We start from the raw sequence: 15,253 nt of genomic DNA, 5'->3' as shown, positions 1-15,253 counted from the left end.
CGGTTTGCGGGAAAAGGGGGGGGGGGGGGGGCGGTCTTAGGGGCTGGGAAATATTGTTTTGATAATTATTTGAAGTTTTTTTCTGTTGTTTTTTTTTGGTTCGTTTCATCTTGTACCCATTTTTTCTTTTTGAGAGGGTTGAAGGGGGCTTCTTATAAAATTAAAGAGGGGAGCGAAAGGTAATGTTTTGCATGATGGGAGGGGAGAAAAAAAAGCAGTGCTCAACGAATCTGGCTTGGGTGAAGGGGGAAGAGGATAAGAGGACAAAATGAAGGCATCAGCTGCATTGTATTGCATTACACATACTACATTTAACTCTTGTTTATACATGGTTTATTAACATACTTTCAACTTCATGATGAGTCCTCTTGAAGATATGTTTTGTTTACTTGAGACCCAGTGTAGACAGAGAAGAGGCTATAGCCATGATAGTAAGCTTGGATCGACCACAGGGTCCTGTCATTCCAAAGTGTCTGGACCAGATGTTATCGAACTCAGGGGTATCACACCTCGCCGAGGCCGTCAAGCCCACCCAGCTTTGGCTATATGGCGAGCAGCCAGGATGTCTCGGGTTTCAGGAACGGAAGCAGATCGAACATGCGTTGTTTTCTTCGGCATTGAATCAAAGAATCGAAGATCCCAGAGGGGGAGCTGCATACGTCACACAGGAACTGGCGTGCTCACTTATTAACATAGCCCATGTCTCTAACGGCTCTTCCGCCTTGGTTCAGACAACACGTTTCGTAAAGCGTAGAAGTCTCCAGCAGCTGAATCTTGATATTAGCATCACAAGTGGACACCGAGGCAAACACCAATTGCTGTTTGAGAGGAAGAATGAGCTGATGGAAGATGGCCTTTCAAGGCCATGGGGCTATCCGAATCAAGAGTCCAAAAGCGGAGAATGTGGTCTGGGAGGTTGCGGAAAGTGGGGCCCAAGCCAAGGGTCGCATCGGAATTTGACAGGCGCAAAAGGTGGTGACGTCATAGCACAGCAGCATCAAAGGCCTGCTCTCCCACTGCTGACTTTGGGAAGCGCTTCTCAAGGCGGGGAGCTACGCTGCGATGATGTATGAGGTAGCAAAAGGGGGTACGTACGCCTTACAGCTTGGTACCCCGGCCAGTCACTGGGGAGGTGGAGGGCCCCGTCCGTTTCCAATTAACCTGGCCCGGGTACGGGACTGGACTGGGGGACTGGGTCACTTGCAGGCTGGGAAATCGTGACGCACAAAGGCGATCCAGGTTCCTGCCCACTCTTCAGAGTTTTGTGTTATAATAAACCGTCTTTCCCGCCGTCTGCTGACCTGACTTTTTGCTTTCTTTCCTCATCAAACCAAACAAACAATCCATCCAGCTTTGACGAATAGTCCTCTCACGATACACTAACCACTTCCTCAACACTATCCAAACAGTTAACACAACTCTCTCACACTTCACAACCGCAAACATGTCTCTTCAGTGTAAGTGACGCCATTTCCCCGCATTGTTAGTCGTCCATGTATCCGACCCGGTGTCATCAATGCGACTTCTTCCTCGTCGACTCGGCCGGTTCTCGACCAGACGCTGGGAATGGAAAAAACCATTGAGTATCTGTCAGTCTGGCGAAGAGGATTTTCAATGGTTGCACCGAGGGATCAGGACACAAATAGTCAATAATGAAACCCCAAAACTAACAATGCCATCACAGACCTCCCCGCTGTTAAGCCTTCCGCCATCGCCCTCGGCACCGTCTTCAACCACACCTTCGAGCTCGGCGTCCTCTCCCCCCTCTTCGGCAAGACCTGGCAAAAGGCCAAGTCTGCCAACACCAAGGAGGAGTTCCTCAAGTCTCGGGAAGCCTCTTCTGCCGCCGCTGCCTGGGGTTCCGCCCTCGTCGGCTCTGCCCTCCAGTCCTACGGTGTCGGTGCCCTGATCAACGCCACAGGCACTCTCTCCTACAAGGGCGCCGCCTACCTCGGTGCTCTCATCTTCGCCGCCACCAGCGCCCCCGGCTTTATCTCCCAGCTTGTCGTCGAGCACCGCGCCTTTGACCAGGTTGGCCTCAATGTGCTCGCTAAGCTCTTCGAGACTGTCGGTCTTTCCGTCTTCCTTTCTTGGTGGGGCACCCGCACTATCCCCTTCGGCTCCGGTGGCACCCCATTGAGCCGTAACTCTTTCCGGGCGGAGTAAATGGAGATGATGGGCAATGGGAGGAGGAAAGATAGATGATTAATGAACCTCGACTCGGGATAGAGTGATCTTGGAGGAGGGAGAGGAGGAAATTCAAAAGATTAAGGCGCTTTAGTGTGTGATGCTTTTTTCTTTTGTTTTTGTGTACTTTTATGATATTAGCATCCATGGAATGGGATTTGAGGTAGACTCACTGCTGTTGTGCGCGTTGCTGAATATGCGAAGAGGATGTGAACTATTCGGTGCCGTGGTGATCATGAAAATTACTAATTCTCTGGCTCCCAACAACATCCCCATGCTAAACACGTAAGGCTTTTCTCAGCCGACGAACTTGAAACATGGCTGGAATCTCAGTAAACCACCAAACACACATGAGAGAGCACCCTCGTTTCTAGAAAGTGGAATCGACAGTACTCGTTATCACCTATCCGAGCAAACGCGAACAAGACAGGGGATATTCGCGGTTCTATTGGCACAGGAGGCCCAGCACGGGCTGCTGTGATAAATCCTCGTGTCACGGTGTTCTCGGTAGTTGTTGGTGTGTTTTTCAACCTGCCAAGCTGGGCTGTCAAGGGGGTATCGTCATTGAAACAGACGGGTTGAATCTTGAGTCTGTCTGTGTCAAGTGTTGTTGTGTCAAGTGTTGTTGATGAGGGGGCTCATGGGTTCATCTCTGCATGGGGTTGATTTAGTGAGGGCAATTTTCCCGAGCGGTGTTGGGTTGCTGTGTTTGTCTGTAACGAGGAGTTGATAGAGAGTTAGGTGGTTAGGTGGTTAAGGTGAAGGTGTGACATTGGGATGTGTGGGACGTTGTTTTGTTTTTCTGTTCATGAGTTGTTAGTTGAATGCTCATGAAGTTGATGGGAGTGAGTACCTGATGCCAGGCTTGCTGGTGTTGTGGTCTGTAAGTTTGGGATGGGTGGTATATCTCTTGTGCTGATAGATTGGCGATGGTCTGCCGTGTTGCAGGTTGCTTCGGAATAGGACGACGGGAGTCTGCGTTGGATTCTAGGTGGACAAATGTTGATGGGTACTTCTGTCGACGGTGTCTATCATTCTCGTCGGAGCACACAAAAGCAAAATGAACAAAATTGAATATAAAACACCATCCGGTGTTTGTGATATTTTATACACCCTACAAAAAGGCTGAAAGCTAACCGCTAACCCCCATTCCCTTTTGTTTTGTACTTCAACAAATGCCGAAAAAAGAAAACAATGAACAAAACCCCCCAGTATGTCCCCTGAACGCCGGCCTTTTTTGTTTGACACCCAATGGAAGCCAAATCAACGACTACCATGCCATCGAGAAAATGACAAGATGCTTCAAATTGATGTTCAGAGAAAGAAAGAAAATATCCTCTGGTTCTGATATTCTCTCATTGAAGCCCCTCATGGTATTCCCCATTGATGCTGTTCCAAAGACTGAACGATAAGCTCTTGCAATATTAATAGTGTGAATACGCAGTTTGCTCATGTTGTCGAAGAAACTTGATGCAAAGGGAAGACTGAAGAGACGGAGAGATCGAGAGGAGGATAACCCTGCTTCTGACATGCCCAACAAACGATGCCGAGGTAGAGTCGCGTGACAAGTAAGGGGAGCTGGGTATCCGTATGGGTATATCATGCTGGTTGCTGAGAATGTAGCAAGAAAACGTGCTGCCTTGAAGTCAAACAGCAACAGGGAGCTCAGGCAGCGCCGATTTACTGCTGCTTGTTGGCCTGGCGGTAGGCGATTTGCTTAGAGTGGGTGCCCTTGACCCACGGCTGAACCTGGGCATCCCACTCCTTTTGAGCAATCCTCAGGACCTCCTTGTAGGACTCGAGGTACTCCTCAGCCGACGACTTCTTATCAGCGTCGGTCATCTCGGTGTCTTTGCCAGCCTTCTTGCCTGAAGGCTTCAACATGACAACACTGGTGGCGCGCTTGGTGCAAGCGGCAACACCGAGGTCGGCGCGGGACTTGATGAACAAGTAGGGAACATTGTGCTCCTCGCAGAGGAGGGGGAAGTGCATGATGACATCCATAGGAGAGATGTCGCCGGCAATGATGACAAGGCCGGGGGCGTCGCTAGGGGCAGTCGCGGGGGTCTTCGCAGGTGTCTTCTTGATAGCTTTCTCGCACTCCTTAACACCGCGATGGATGGACTTTACTTTCGCGCCTAGAGGAAAAAAACAGATTAGCATCGGTCTGCGCAAAAGCGAGTCGATTGGAGGCAATTGCTGTGCACGCACCCTTCTTAATGAGCTTGTAAATCTTCTTGTGAGTCTTGTCATCGGCCAGGGGGAAGGCGAATGGGACAAGCTCCTCGGCAGGCTTGATAAGATCCTCCGGATCGACCTCGACGTCGCTGTCCACCTTCGCAGCAGCGGCCTCAGCATTAAGATGGGCCTCGGCGGCGCGGGCAAGCTTCTCCTGCTTGGCCTTGTCCTTTTTCTTGTCTTTCTTCTCCTTAGTGACACCGGCAGAATCAGAGCGCTTTTCCTTTTTCTTCTCAGACTTGTCCTTGCTCTTTTTCTCCTTCTTCTCCTTCTTGTCAACAATGTCGACGACTTCCTTGGTGGTCATTTTGGCGACTTTCTGAGCTCGGCGCGTGAAAATCGAAGACGGGCGGGGTGAAATAAGAGATATGATTACCGAATAGTCGGGATAATACAAGCAATTGAGTCGATTAAGAGGGGGAATCAACAAATATAGTGCTGCCACCTTTGCGCCAGACGAGTCGAGACTTGCAGATTTTCAGATGCAAAGGCGAGCCAGAAATTTTGTAGGCCAATTGTATGCCCGTTCCGCCAGCTCCAAGAATTTCTGGCGCTAGCGGCAGTGTCGAGGCCCGTGCCCCGATGCCAAGCGGTGTAGGCGCTCGGACCATCATGAGAAAAAGGTCGGTGTTGAGGGGGGCTCAAAGGGCCGAAGATGAGCCGGATTGAGCGAAAGGTGGGCGGGGTGGGGTGTTCAATGCGGGACACTGAAAGTACCCCACCATAATTTTCCACGGTTCGTTCCCCAAGGCTGAAAGCTTGCAGTGACACATTGACTCATTCTGTTCTTCTGGAAGCAAAAGCCAAATTCCCAGTCAGTTAAGACAAGTGATTTGACAAAGAGACTTCAGCAAAACAATTGATCAGCCCATATTCTACACCGCAAAGAGACAGACAACGAGAAACACCATACCTGCCGTTTTCGAGCTTCCGCGATTTCCCAGCACGAACCGCGGGGTCACCCATCTTGTTCAAAAACATATCCTTGATCCTCAGTGGCTTATACGGTTGATACTGTCTATATTCACACACACACAAAGCCATGCCACCATCACAGGCAAACTATGCCCCCAGCTTGGACAAGCTGATCAAGTCCCTCAAGAGTCAGCCCTATGAGGCTTCAATCGAAGCTTTAATATTGTAGGTGACTGCCTTGTGCTGCGGTGTTTTGAGCTCTTCTGACTTTTGTTCCTCTCTTGTTAGTCTCCTCAAGCGCCGCCAGGTAAAGGGCGATGACTGCGCCGTTGCGACAGCCCACATTCTCCTCCAGGTTGTTGCGCGATCGAAATGGCACGATGTTGACCAGCTCTTGGGCAGAGTCCAGAGTGTTGGGTCCAGACTTGCACGAGCTGCCCCTCACGAGCCAGTAATTGGAAATATTGTGCGCCGAGTGCTGGGCCTCATCCGCGACGAGGCAACCGAGGACAGAAATAATGCCGACGACTTGGGCAGCGATTCGGCATCCGATATCCAGAGCCTTGCCCCTACCAACCCTCCACCACAACGGCCTGCCCCGACCCCAGTCCTTATGCGCTCCAACACTGCTGCCCCAGGCGGCCTTCAGGTGTCCAAGTCCATGTTCAACATTCTCTCAGCCGCCACTGCTGCCGACACACCCATGACTGGAGCTTCAACACCACTTTCTCAGGCCCAGCCTGCCAGTGTACATGCCCTGCGAACCGAGGTTATCAATGGGATTGAGGAAATCATGGACGAGATCCAGCAGGCCGATGACCAGATTGCGAGTTTTGCGGATATCCAGATTCACCCTGGCGAGTATGTGCTTGCCTATCAGCCCACCAAGACGGTTGAGAGGTTTCTCATCAAGGCTGCCACGAGGCGGCGGTTTACTGTCTTCATTGCCAGTATCGACCCTATCGAGCCAGGAAGTGGTGAGAAGCCCTATGCGGCATTGAGGAAGAAGCTCAACTCGCACGGAGTTACCACCATCAACTTGGCCAGCAATGGGTTGATGGCCTATATTCCCAGGGTGAACAAGGTCATTTTTGGTGCCAAGGTGATTTACCAAAACGGTGGCTTGCTTGTAGACAGCGGTGCCTGCATTGCTGCTCAAGCTGCCAGAGAGTTTTTGAAGCCTGTCATTGTTCTTGGTGCCATCTACAAGTTCTGCCCTGAGGATCCATCGGACGAGGCTGTCATTAGTGAACTCGGCAACCCATCCAGCTTTGTGAGCTATGCAGACGGTCCCGAGGTCGAGGCTCTGGATATCGAAAATACCGTGACCGATTACATCCCACCATCACTCGTGGAAGTGTACATCACCAACTTGTAAGTTGCCCTGCTGTAATGCATGGTCGGTTAAGATTTGGCGATTCGTTAACTTTCCAATAGGGGACCACAGACACGCCATCATTTGGCTAGTATTTTGGCCGACCATTACAAGGTGGAAGATATAGGATATTCTCTCCACGACGGTGAGGTTTAAAGAAAACTGTGTGCTGTGCGTCACATTCTTGATCTTGAGAGGGGCAGAGAACGCGACAGCTCTTCGTGGCCTCTGGCTGCGGCTCTTAATCGAGCCATTCACATGTCGTTTTATTATACCCAATGGAGCTTTGACAGGCCTAGACTAGGTGGACTGTTGACGCCTGGTAGGGCCGCGTAAGCTTCGAGGCCGAGTGGTGGTGTGGTGAGCGTGGGACCCACAGAACAAAGGACTGCGGGGAGCGAATAGGGGACCGAACTATGGGGCTATGTCAGCCAAGCCTCTTGCGGTGCCCTTGTGGGCAACGGCCCCCTGGCAAATGGCAGCGAAGCGCGCGGAGACTCGGGGAGCTGGCTTACACATCCTTCACCTCAACCCATGATGGCTGGTTTGATGAATCTGACTCTCATCATCCTTTTGGCGAGCTGTCCATTCACCGCAAGAATACCAACAAATGCTTAATCGCCCCGCCTTTTTGCTGTGCCTTGACTGTTTTTCTCTTTGCCCGAAGCCAGTGCGTCTATCCGTAGTTATCTCAGTGTCCACCCCACTTTGGGGCTCTTTTGGACGTTGAACCTCTGATTCCATTACCTTAGGTTGTTGTCTATTTTTTGTTGATCTTACCTCACCTTCCAATCATCAGCAACATGACATCCCGGCGTGCTCCCCTCGAAGACATCCCTCCCCCTCCATACTCAGAAACAGACATATACTCCAACACGTCCTCTGGCCCATCTCCGACCAACCCGACACCGCCCACCACCACATCAACCCTGCGAAGGAACTCATCCAACTCGGACGACACCACCACCTACGACGGCGAGATTATTTACACCCCTCCTCTAACTCCCCAGTCGGCACAATCCAACACTGCTGCTGACCTTGTCGCTGCCCCCTCATCGCCGCTTGCTACTTCTCGTCCTCGGCGGATCCCAGAGGCGCAGGCATACTTCGACAGCCGGCCGCATTCGGGTGTTTTCGTCGGTGGCCCGACAACAGTTGAGATCACCCTCGCTGCTGACCCAGCTCTGACGGATGTAGAGGCCATCGCTGGGATCGACAGGTTGACTGTCGGTGGTGGTGCTGGTGAGAATGGGGATATCACGCGGGAGGACTGGATGACGTTTCTGAATTATCTGCTGCCTGGGTTTGCGGATAGGACGAATGAACGGGTGGTGGATAGGAAACTGAGGGCGGAGGGGGTTGAGACTGGTAGTGAGAAGGGGGAGAGTGATACTAGGAGCCAGGCCGAGGTTTTCTTGCTGGAGAGGATAAGGGGGGTTGGTAATAGGGATGGTGATGGGGAGGGGGTCGGGGCGAGGAGGGAGAGGGTGGAGAGGATGGTGAGGGAGTGGAATGAGGGGTTTTGGGAGAGTAGGGGGGTGAGGGTTGTTGTTAGGTATGAGGGCGAGGGAGAGAGGGAGGAGAGGATGCCTGGGGGATGGGAGGAGAGGTTTGATACTCCTTCGGGGCAGGGACAGCAGCAGGCGCGGGGGCAAGGGGGGTGGATGGGACGGTTTAGTCCTTTTGGTGGAGGGAGTGGTGCTGCTGGGCCTAGCAACAGTAACAATAACAATAACGGCAATGGGTTCAACTTTGGCGGAATCAAAGTTGATGGGGAGAGGATTAGCATCGGGAATAATTTTGTGGTAGATGGTCGGACTGGCCATCTCAAGATCGGGGGCATAGTGGCTGATACTAATGGGATTAGCATCAATGGGTGGAATCCTGGGAATATGTTTGGTGGCAGAGGGGGGCCCCACGGTCGTGGAGGAGGACCTGGGGGTTGGTGTCGTCTTCCGGGTGATGTCCGTGGGTTTCAACCTCCACCAATCATGCCGGGGATGTCATGCCCGCCTCGATGGACTTGGGGTGGTCCTGGTGGGAGAGGTGCTTGCGGCGGACAGAGGCCCGAACGTGGACAACATCACTACTTTGGTCGGGGAGGACGAGGAGGATGGTGGAACAGCCGTTGGGGGCAAGGTCCGACAGAACCAGAACAGCCAGCACAACGTGGACGGGAAGGCGAGGAGGGTGTTGGCAACGTTCAACCGGCCAACCAACCTGCTCAGGGCCAAGACCGTGGAAGGACACACCAGTCTCCTTCCAAAGAGCGCCGTCGCTCCCGGTCAAGCTCTGTATCGAGCACATCATCAAGGTCGTCCAGCAGTTCTGAGTCCACCATCGGCTCTCTACCCGACTATGACGACCTGAAAGACACCCAGCTGCCCGTCATGAAGACGTACCTCTCGGAGTCCCTCCATCACCCCGAACAACAGATCACACGGGAAAGAGTGCGTCAAGCAAAGCAACAGATCCGTGAGGCTCGCCGTGCCCCTGCCACAGAGATCAACGAGCCAGTCAACATGACACAGGACCGCAAGGCCCTGCGCCGTGAGGTTAAGGAGTTGATGCGTGAATGGAAGCAGCTGAAGAAGGAGCAAAAGCGTCAGCGCCGCCAGCTCCGCAAGGAGAAGCGTCAACGCCGAAGGCAAGAGAAGCGGGAGAAGCGTCAAACCAAAAAGGAGATGCGCCGGGCAGAGAAGGACTTTCACCGTCACGGTCATAGATCTGGTCCTCTTCCTGTTCCCCATCATGGTCCACCACCGCCTGGCCCTCCGCCTCCCCATGGACCGTCTCATCTTTTTCCTCAGGGCTTTCCGCCTTACATGCCCCCGATGCCCCCGATGCCCCCGATGCCCCCGATGCCCCCAATGCCTCAAACAAACCCCTTTGGCGCACCAGCTCTTCCCCTCGTCCCCCAATCCGAAGCACCCCCCTCCTACCGCGGTCTCTCCTTCGATGCCGCTGCCAATAGCCCCCCAACACCCACCGGATTCCCCCTTGGCCGTCCCGGCCCCCTACCGCCCGGAGCCTGGCCCCAAGAAAGTGACAACGCCACACCCCTCAGAGCCCTCAGCAGCAAAATACAAACGAGCCGATGAGATTGAGGATGAGATCACCGCCAAGTACTCGGATCTATTGAGCCTTCAAGAAAAGATCTCTGGTCCGGGATTCCCCAAGGCGGAGGACGAAAAGGCGGCGATCGGGCTGGAAAAGGAGATTGAGGAGTTGGCGGTGGAAATGGAGAGATTGAGGACGGAGGCGGATGAGGAGTTTGCGAGGGAGCTGGCGAGGGAGGAAGAGAGTAGACATGGGTTGTTTATGAGGGCTGAAAGGTGAGAGGTGAGGGTTTGTGTGAGTTCATGACAGTCACGAAAACATGTTTTCATCAGATCTTAGCGGCCGTTTTGTGTTGGAGTTTGCGATAGGTAGCGTTAAATAATGGGACATTAGTAAGCTCCATAACCCCCTGTTTATACCGTCCGCTTTGTGTGAGCCTTGATATCGACAAACAATGTTTACCTGTTCGAGCCCCTTTTCCACTCATGTCTAATCACAAACCAACATCACCCACCCATATCACATCAAAACACACCTGACCGGTAGACTTTTTGTATTCCCGCCCACCCTTGCCCACGTTTCTAAACGCTCAACCAAGGACAAAACAGAACCCACATATCTAGACATCCCTTTTTAAAACACCACAAACACCTGCAAAACTAATGTTTACTCTCGTCCCTCTCCACCAACTCCCCCACCCCCAACCCCCTCCCAACCTTGACCTTGATCTTCTTGTCCTGTTCCGGATCCCTACCCACATCCCCCACCGGTTCGCCCTCGTCCTGGTCTTCTTTCGTCTTCTCTTCCGAGCCATTGTTCTTCTTCTTGTCTTGCTCATCCTCGGCCTTCTCCGCCTCCAAAATCTGCTGCTTGATAAAATCCAGATCGAGCTTCATGCAGAACGCGTCCTCCCCGTCGGCGTAGTACTTTGGCTCCGTCTTTTCCGTCTCGAACTTGAGCGTGTTGCGGTAGAGGTGGATGGCGGCTTGGTTGGAGACGCGGACGTGGAGGGAGACGTAACGGGCGTTGAAGGCTTCCACCATTGCTTGTTCTGTTCACCCATCAATACACTGTGATTTGGGTGGGGGGGTAAAAGGGGGGAACATACGGCTCTGTCTCATGAGTTTTTCCGCGATACCCAGCCTCCGGTGGGTGCGCATCACGCTGAGGGAGGTGATGTGGCCGTGCTGGACGCCGTCCGTGGGCTCTTCTTCCATTTTGGCGAGGACATAGCCGACGATCTTGGGGTAGTCATAGGGGGTCTTTGCGGGGCGGGAGACGTCGACTGCCACGAAGGAGAGCTGGGGCCAGGAGAGGGCGTGGTAGAGGTAGTACTTGAGGAAGTAGTTCTCGGGGAGGTTCTCGAGGTTGGCGTGCTGGATGAGGGGGATGTCGGAGGGGCGGAGGAGGCGGATGTCCATTGTGTCTTGAGCTGAACTTGTTCGGGCCTTGTATGTACGGTATAGCTAAATAATCGAAAGCTTCGTAGTCGGCAAGCTTCGGCGTGATGCGGGCGGCGTGAATTGAACGCTGGACGGGACGGCCGTTTGGTGGGGCTCTTCTGACAAGACGGCCAAGGTGAAATTCAACGCCGCCAATGGGTGGGACTTCCCGCTGAAAGCCATGTGGGGTGGGCGCTGTAGCCGCGCAAATAGCGGGGCAGCTTCCCAGGGTAAAGAGCTTCCCCGGATGGACCTCGACCGACATCGCCAGATGCGGGGCATGTCCAACTTATACATCAAGGGCATTGTCATTCCGTGGGGGGTTACGCCGCTTTGTTTTGTATATATGAAGCTATCTCCTCAAATTGATTTTATTTTCTTCCCTGTCCGCGTCCAAAGAGCTCTCTCTCATCTGTGTTAGTTTTGTATAGCATTGATATCACCAGGAACATGTCTCGCCCTCTCGAAGGCAAACTCGCCATCATAACCGGCTCATCGCGAGGTATGTGTCCCTAACCGTCCCTTCTCACCACTATGCTAACAATCACCAGGCATTGGCGCAGCCATAGCCGAAAACCTCGCCTCCAAAGGCTGCAACATAGCCCTCAACTACACCTCCCCCTCCTCTACCTCCATCGCCAACGACCTCGCCGCCCAGCTCACCTCCTCCCACAACATTAAAGTCGTTCCCATCCAAGCAGACATTGGCAGCCCGGAAGGTCCCGCCAAACTTGTTCAAGATGTCAAATCTGCTTTCTCCTCTTCAGACAACACCTTCCAAATAGACATCATCATCAACAACGCCGGCATAGCCCAAAACGCCCTCCTCCCCGACGTCACAATCCCCCAATTCGAAGCCACCTACCGCGTCAACGTTTTGGGTCCTCTCCTTCTCGTCCAAGCCGCCCAGCCTTACCTCCCTAAGGATAGATCAGGCAGGATAGTCAACATCTCTTCCGTCTCCTCCTCTACCGGGTTCGTCACCCAGTCTGTCTACGGCGGGACCAAGGCTGCGTTGGAAGCAATGACACGGACGTGGTCGCGGGAGTTGGCGCAGAATGCCACGGTGAACGCGGTGAACCCTGGTCCAGTGGAGGGGCCGATGTACGCGAGTAATGCAGAGGTTTTCCTAGAGGGGATTGAGGGTTGGATCAAGCACACTCCGTTAATGAAGGCGCAGGAGGGGGATGTGAAGGATGAGAGTCTGCCGGACGGGACGAGGGCGGCGAGGACGGGGGAGATTGCGGGTGTGGTTGGGATGCTGTGTGGGATGGAGGCGGGGTGGATTACGGGACAGGTTGTTTGTGCTAATGGAGGGATGGTTATGCTTCATTAGGGGGACACTCATACATAGAGTTCATGGTTTGTATATTTGAGAGATGATATAGGTATCATTAGAGACAAGGCCGGATGCTATCGAGTTGAGCTGAATTTATTGTCTATGGTGAGCTGAGGTTCCCAGCAAAACGAGGTGGCTCATGCTAAATGCTTCCAGCCCAAACTCTTACTTCAATATGAGAAACTGGTTTGGAGGAAGAAAGCATAAAAACAAAAATGAAGCTGACACCGTCCAGGATGAGCTCTCAACCTGGAAGCTCGGCTTACACAACCAAAACGTCTCACTGCGGGGCCAAAATTTGCCCCGCGCTCGTTCGCTCGCTCCGGCCGGCTCTTTTGAACTCGGCTCACCCCGCCATAGTTACTTGCCTATACAAGCCGCTCACTCACTCACTCACTCACGTCACTCACTCACTCACTCACTCACTCACTCACTCACTCACTCACTCACTCACAGTCATTCTTGACCGCATCTTACACGAGTTATCCCATAATTTTATACCCTCCCACTCACACATAAAAACCATGGCGTCAAATCACCAAACCATAAACTCCGCAGAAGACCCCTTCGACTCCCTCCTCCACCTCGAAACCCTGTTCTACACCGAAGGTTACAACCAAGGCGCCGCCGATGGAGTCCTCGCTGGTCGCACCGAGGGAAGACAGCTGGGTCTGGAAAAGGGCTACCAGAAATTTCTCGAGGCGGGAAGGTTGTACGGAAGGGCGTTAGTCTGGGCCAATCGACTGCCCAACCGTTCTTCTTCGCCACCGTCAAAATCACCACCGGCGTCATCAGAACCAGTTGTGCCAACAGAGACCGAGAACAGAAAAGAAAGACCTTCCCACCACTACCCAAGAAACCCCAGGCTAGAGAAGCACATCACCACACTGTATGCCCTGGTTGAGACGGAAAAGCTTGTTCCATGGAAGAACATCCCAGCACGAGGCGGTGAATGATTTCGATGATAGGATAAAGAGGGGGCAGGGGAAGGCGAAGATTATCGAGAGGATGGTCGGGGAGAAAGCAAGCGGAGGGGAGGAGGCAGGGACAGCAAGTAAGGGGGTCACCGTTTGAATGTGGTGATGGAAAGGGAAGCTGTAGATAGACACCCACGTATACACTCATTCACGCACATAATCTCATGAATGAAAGCAACAAATGAAAAACGCGTCTCAAAGCCAGCATGCCCCGTCTGTCTATACCGCCTCTATTTTGCAGGTCTTATGTACAGCTTCTCGGTGACCTCTTTCTTTCTCCTTTCTCTAAACGACCAACCTTAGGCAAAGGTTCTGCAGGGGTAGCTGTGATTCGTTAGCACATCTCTTTCATAGGAGAGAGAAATAAAAAGAGAAAAGACCTACTCCTCCCCATAGCTCTGCTCCTCCTCCAGCTTGTACTTGTGCACATCCCACTTCCCCTCGGCATTGCTCATCGTCGTCCCGCTCGGCAGAGGTGGCAGGCCACCAGTGGCCTCCAGCACCCTCTTCGCAGCCTCGACACCGGCAGACTCGATATAGTTGGCCAGGCCAGCCTGCTTGCCCTGCTCCTGGGCGGCAACCAGAGCCTTGGATCCCTCCTCGCCAATGAGCTCGACACGGGGGGCGGCAGCGGAGCCGACGGTCAGGAGAGCAACCTGCTCGGCCTGGGAGACGACAGAAAGACGGGGGTAGTTGCGGCGGGCGTCGCGCTTCCAGTACGGGTTGTCGGCGAGGTCGCCGGCCGGGAGGGTGACGGGGTCGTCGTACTTGAGGGGATCGTTCTGGCCGGGGGCGGGGAAGCGGTTGTAGGGGTTGAGGGGGACGCCGTTGGAGCGGTTGGCGTCGAGGGAGAGGGAGGCGCGGAGCTTCTCCCAGAGGCCGGTGGACTGGACGGTGTATTTCTGGATGGGGAAATATCAGTACAAGAGGCAATTCTACGAGACTAGGTAAGCAATTGAAAACATACGGTGCTGATCTTTTGGACAGTGCCGGCCGCAGCCTTTGCTACCGCTTTGGAGGCCATTTTGGCGGTTGGGGGGTTCTGTGGTAGGGTTTTACCACTTGAAGATATTCAGAGATTCAAAGATGGGGACTTCGCTGCTGCCAACAACCAGCCTGCCTCTCACACACACACGATGATGCTCCCAGTTGCTGCGGTCTTGGCGTTGGCTTGCTTAGCTCTTAGCATGTCAAAGAGCCCGCAGTTTAGCCGGGTTCAAGAAGGTGAAGAATGCCGAGCCTTCAGTTGGAGAATCTGGACCGGGCAGCTCCACTGGCGCTGGGTCGCAAACGGACAGGGTTGGCCTGGGCCAGCACTTGGCACTTCGAGAACCACGTTCTTGGGGAAACGGACTGAGGAGCGATCCATCCGTCTCACGGACCACCTCCTACCACCGAACTCCTCTGGCCTGGCTCCTCACAAAACCTCGACCGACTCCGCGATCACCCTTTGTGACGGGGAGCGAGATGGCACCATTCCATCACCTGACTGCTTGGGTTTTTTCAAAGTCAATGCTGTTACCCTATTGAATTTCTATGGCTAACGGCATTAACTTGAAGAGAGAGAAAGAAGAGAAAGGTGGGTGCCGAATATTGCGCCTGATTTCAAAAGCTCCCCTCGACGTAACAGCCAGCCAGCCCCCTCTCGTTGCACAAGGAGTGCGCTGGATTTTGTATGTAGGGCCGGTCCGATCGAGATCTTTTCCCTTTCTGTCTGTAT

General features: G+C 53.3%; 8 protein-coding genes across 8 annotated transcripts; 4 read left to right on the top strand and 4 right to left on the bottom strand.

Annotated features, from left to right (window-relative positions):
- Window positions 1–1,444: 1,444 nt before the first annotated feature.
- Window positions 1,445–2,166, top strand: PODANS_2_12730 (uncharacterized protein; the record flags this gene model as incomplete). Its single annotated transcript, XM_001912056.1, has 2 exons — window positions 1,445–1,457; window positions 1,685–2,166. The coding sequence occupies 2 exons, from the start codon at window positions 1,445–1,447 to the stop codon at window positions 2,164–2,166; spliced, it is 495 nt and encodes a 164-aa protein (XP_001912091.1).
- Window positions 2,167–3,867: 1,701 nt separating this feature from the next.
- PODANS_2_12720 (uncharacterized protein) lies at window positions 3,868–4,545 on the bottom strand (the record flags this gene model as incomplete). The annotated part of the gene is made up of 1 exon (XM_001912055.1): window positions 3,868–4,545. The coding sequence occupies one exon, from the start codon at window positions 4,543–4,545 to the stop codon at window positions 3,868–3,870; it is 678 nt and encodes a 225-aa protein (XP_001912090.1).
- Window positions 4,546–5,467: 922 nt separating this feature from the next.
- On the top strand, window positions 5,468–6,871 carry PODANS_2_12710 (uncharacterized protein; the record flags this gene model as incomplete). Its single annotated transcript, XM_001912054.1, has 3 exons — window positions 5,468–5,565; window positions 5,629–6,714; window positions 6,778–6,871. The coding sequence occupies 3 exons, from the start codon at window positions 5,468–5,470 to the stop codon at window positions 6,869–6,871; spliced, it is 1,278 nt and encodes a 425-aa protein (XP_001912089.1).
- Window positions 6,872–7,518: 647 nt separating this feature from the next.
- PODANS_2_12700 (uncharacterized protein) lies at window positions 7,519–9,816 on the top strand (the record flags this gene model as incomplete). Its single annotated transcript, XM_001912053.1, has 1 exon — window positions 7,519–9,816. One exon carries the CDS (start codon window positions 7,519–7,521, stop codon window positions 9,814–9,816), a length of 2,298 nt encoding a protein of 765 aa, XP_001912088.1.
- Window positions 9,817–9,850: 34 nt separating this feature from the next.
- PODANS_2_12690 (uncharacterized protein) lies at window positions 9,851–10,027 on the bottom strand (the record flags this gene model as incomplete). Its single annotated transcript, XM_001912052.1, has 1 exon — window positions 9,851–10,027. The coding sequence occupies one exon, from the start codon at window positions 10,025–10,027 to the stop codon at window positions 9,851–9,853; it is 177 nt and encodes a 58-aa protein (XP_001912087.1).
- Window positions 10,028–10,434: 407 nt separating this feature from the next.
- Window positions 10,435–11,220, bottom strand: PODANS_2_12680 (uncharacterized protein; the record flags this gene model as incomplete). Its single annotated transcript, XM_001912051.1, has 2 exons — window positions 10,435–10,826; window positions 10,884–11,220. Coding segments are annotated over 2 exons (729 nt in total), but the record flags the coding sequence as incomplete, so codon positions are not given.
- Window positions 11,221–11,667: 447 nt separating this feature from the next.
- On the top strand, window positions 11,668–12,553 carry PODANS_2_12670 (uncharacterized protein; the record flags this gene model as incomplete). Its single annotated transcript, XM_001912050.1, has 2 exons — window positions 11,668–11,719; window positions 11,769–12,553. 2 exons carry the CDS (start codon window positions 11,668–11,670, stop codon window positions 12,551–12,553), a joined length of 837 nt encoding a protein of 278 aa, XP_001912085.1.
- A 1,279-nt stretch (window positions 12,554–13,832) lies between these two features.
- Window positions 13,833–14,557, bottom strand: PODANS_2_12660 (uncharacterized protein; the record flags this gene model as incomplete). The annotated part of the gene is made up of 3 exons (XM_001912049.1): window positions 13,833–13,857; window positions 13,918–14,435; window positions 14,501–14,557. The coding sequence occupies 3 exons, from the start codon at window positions 14,555–14,557 to the stop codon at window positions 13,833–13,835; spliced, it is 600 nt and encodes a 199-aa protein (XP_001912084.1).
- Window positions 14,558–15,253: the final 696 nt, after the last annotated feature.

This window comes from Podospora anserina, chromosome 2, assembly GCF_000226545.1.
Source record: "Podospora anserina S mat+ genomic DNA chromosome 2, supercontig 2".
NCBI classification, from domain to species: domain Eukaryota; kingdom Fungi; phylum Ascomycota; class Sordariomycetes; order Sordariales; family Podosporaceae; genus Podospora; species Podospora anserina.
This window is presented reverse-complemented; position numbering and strand designations above follow the sequence as displayed.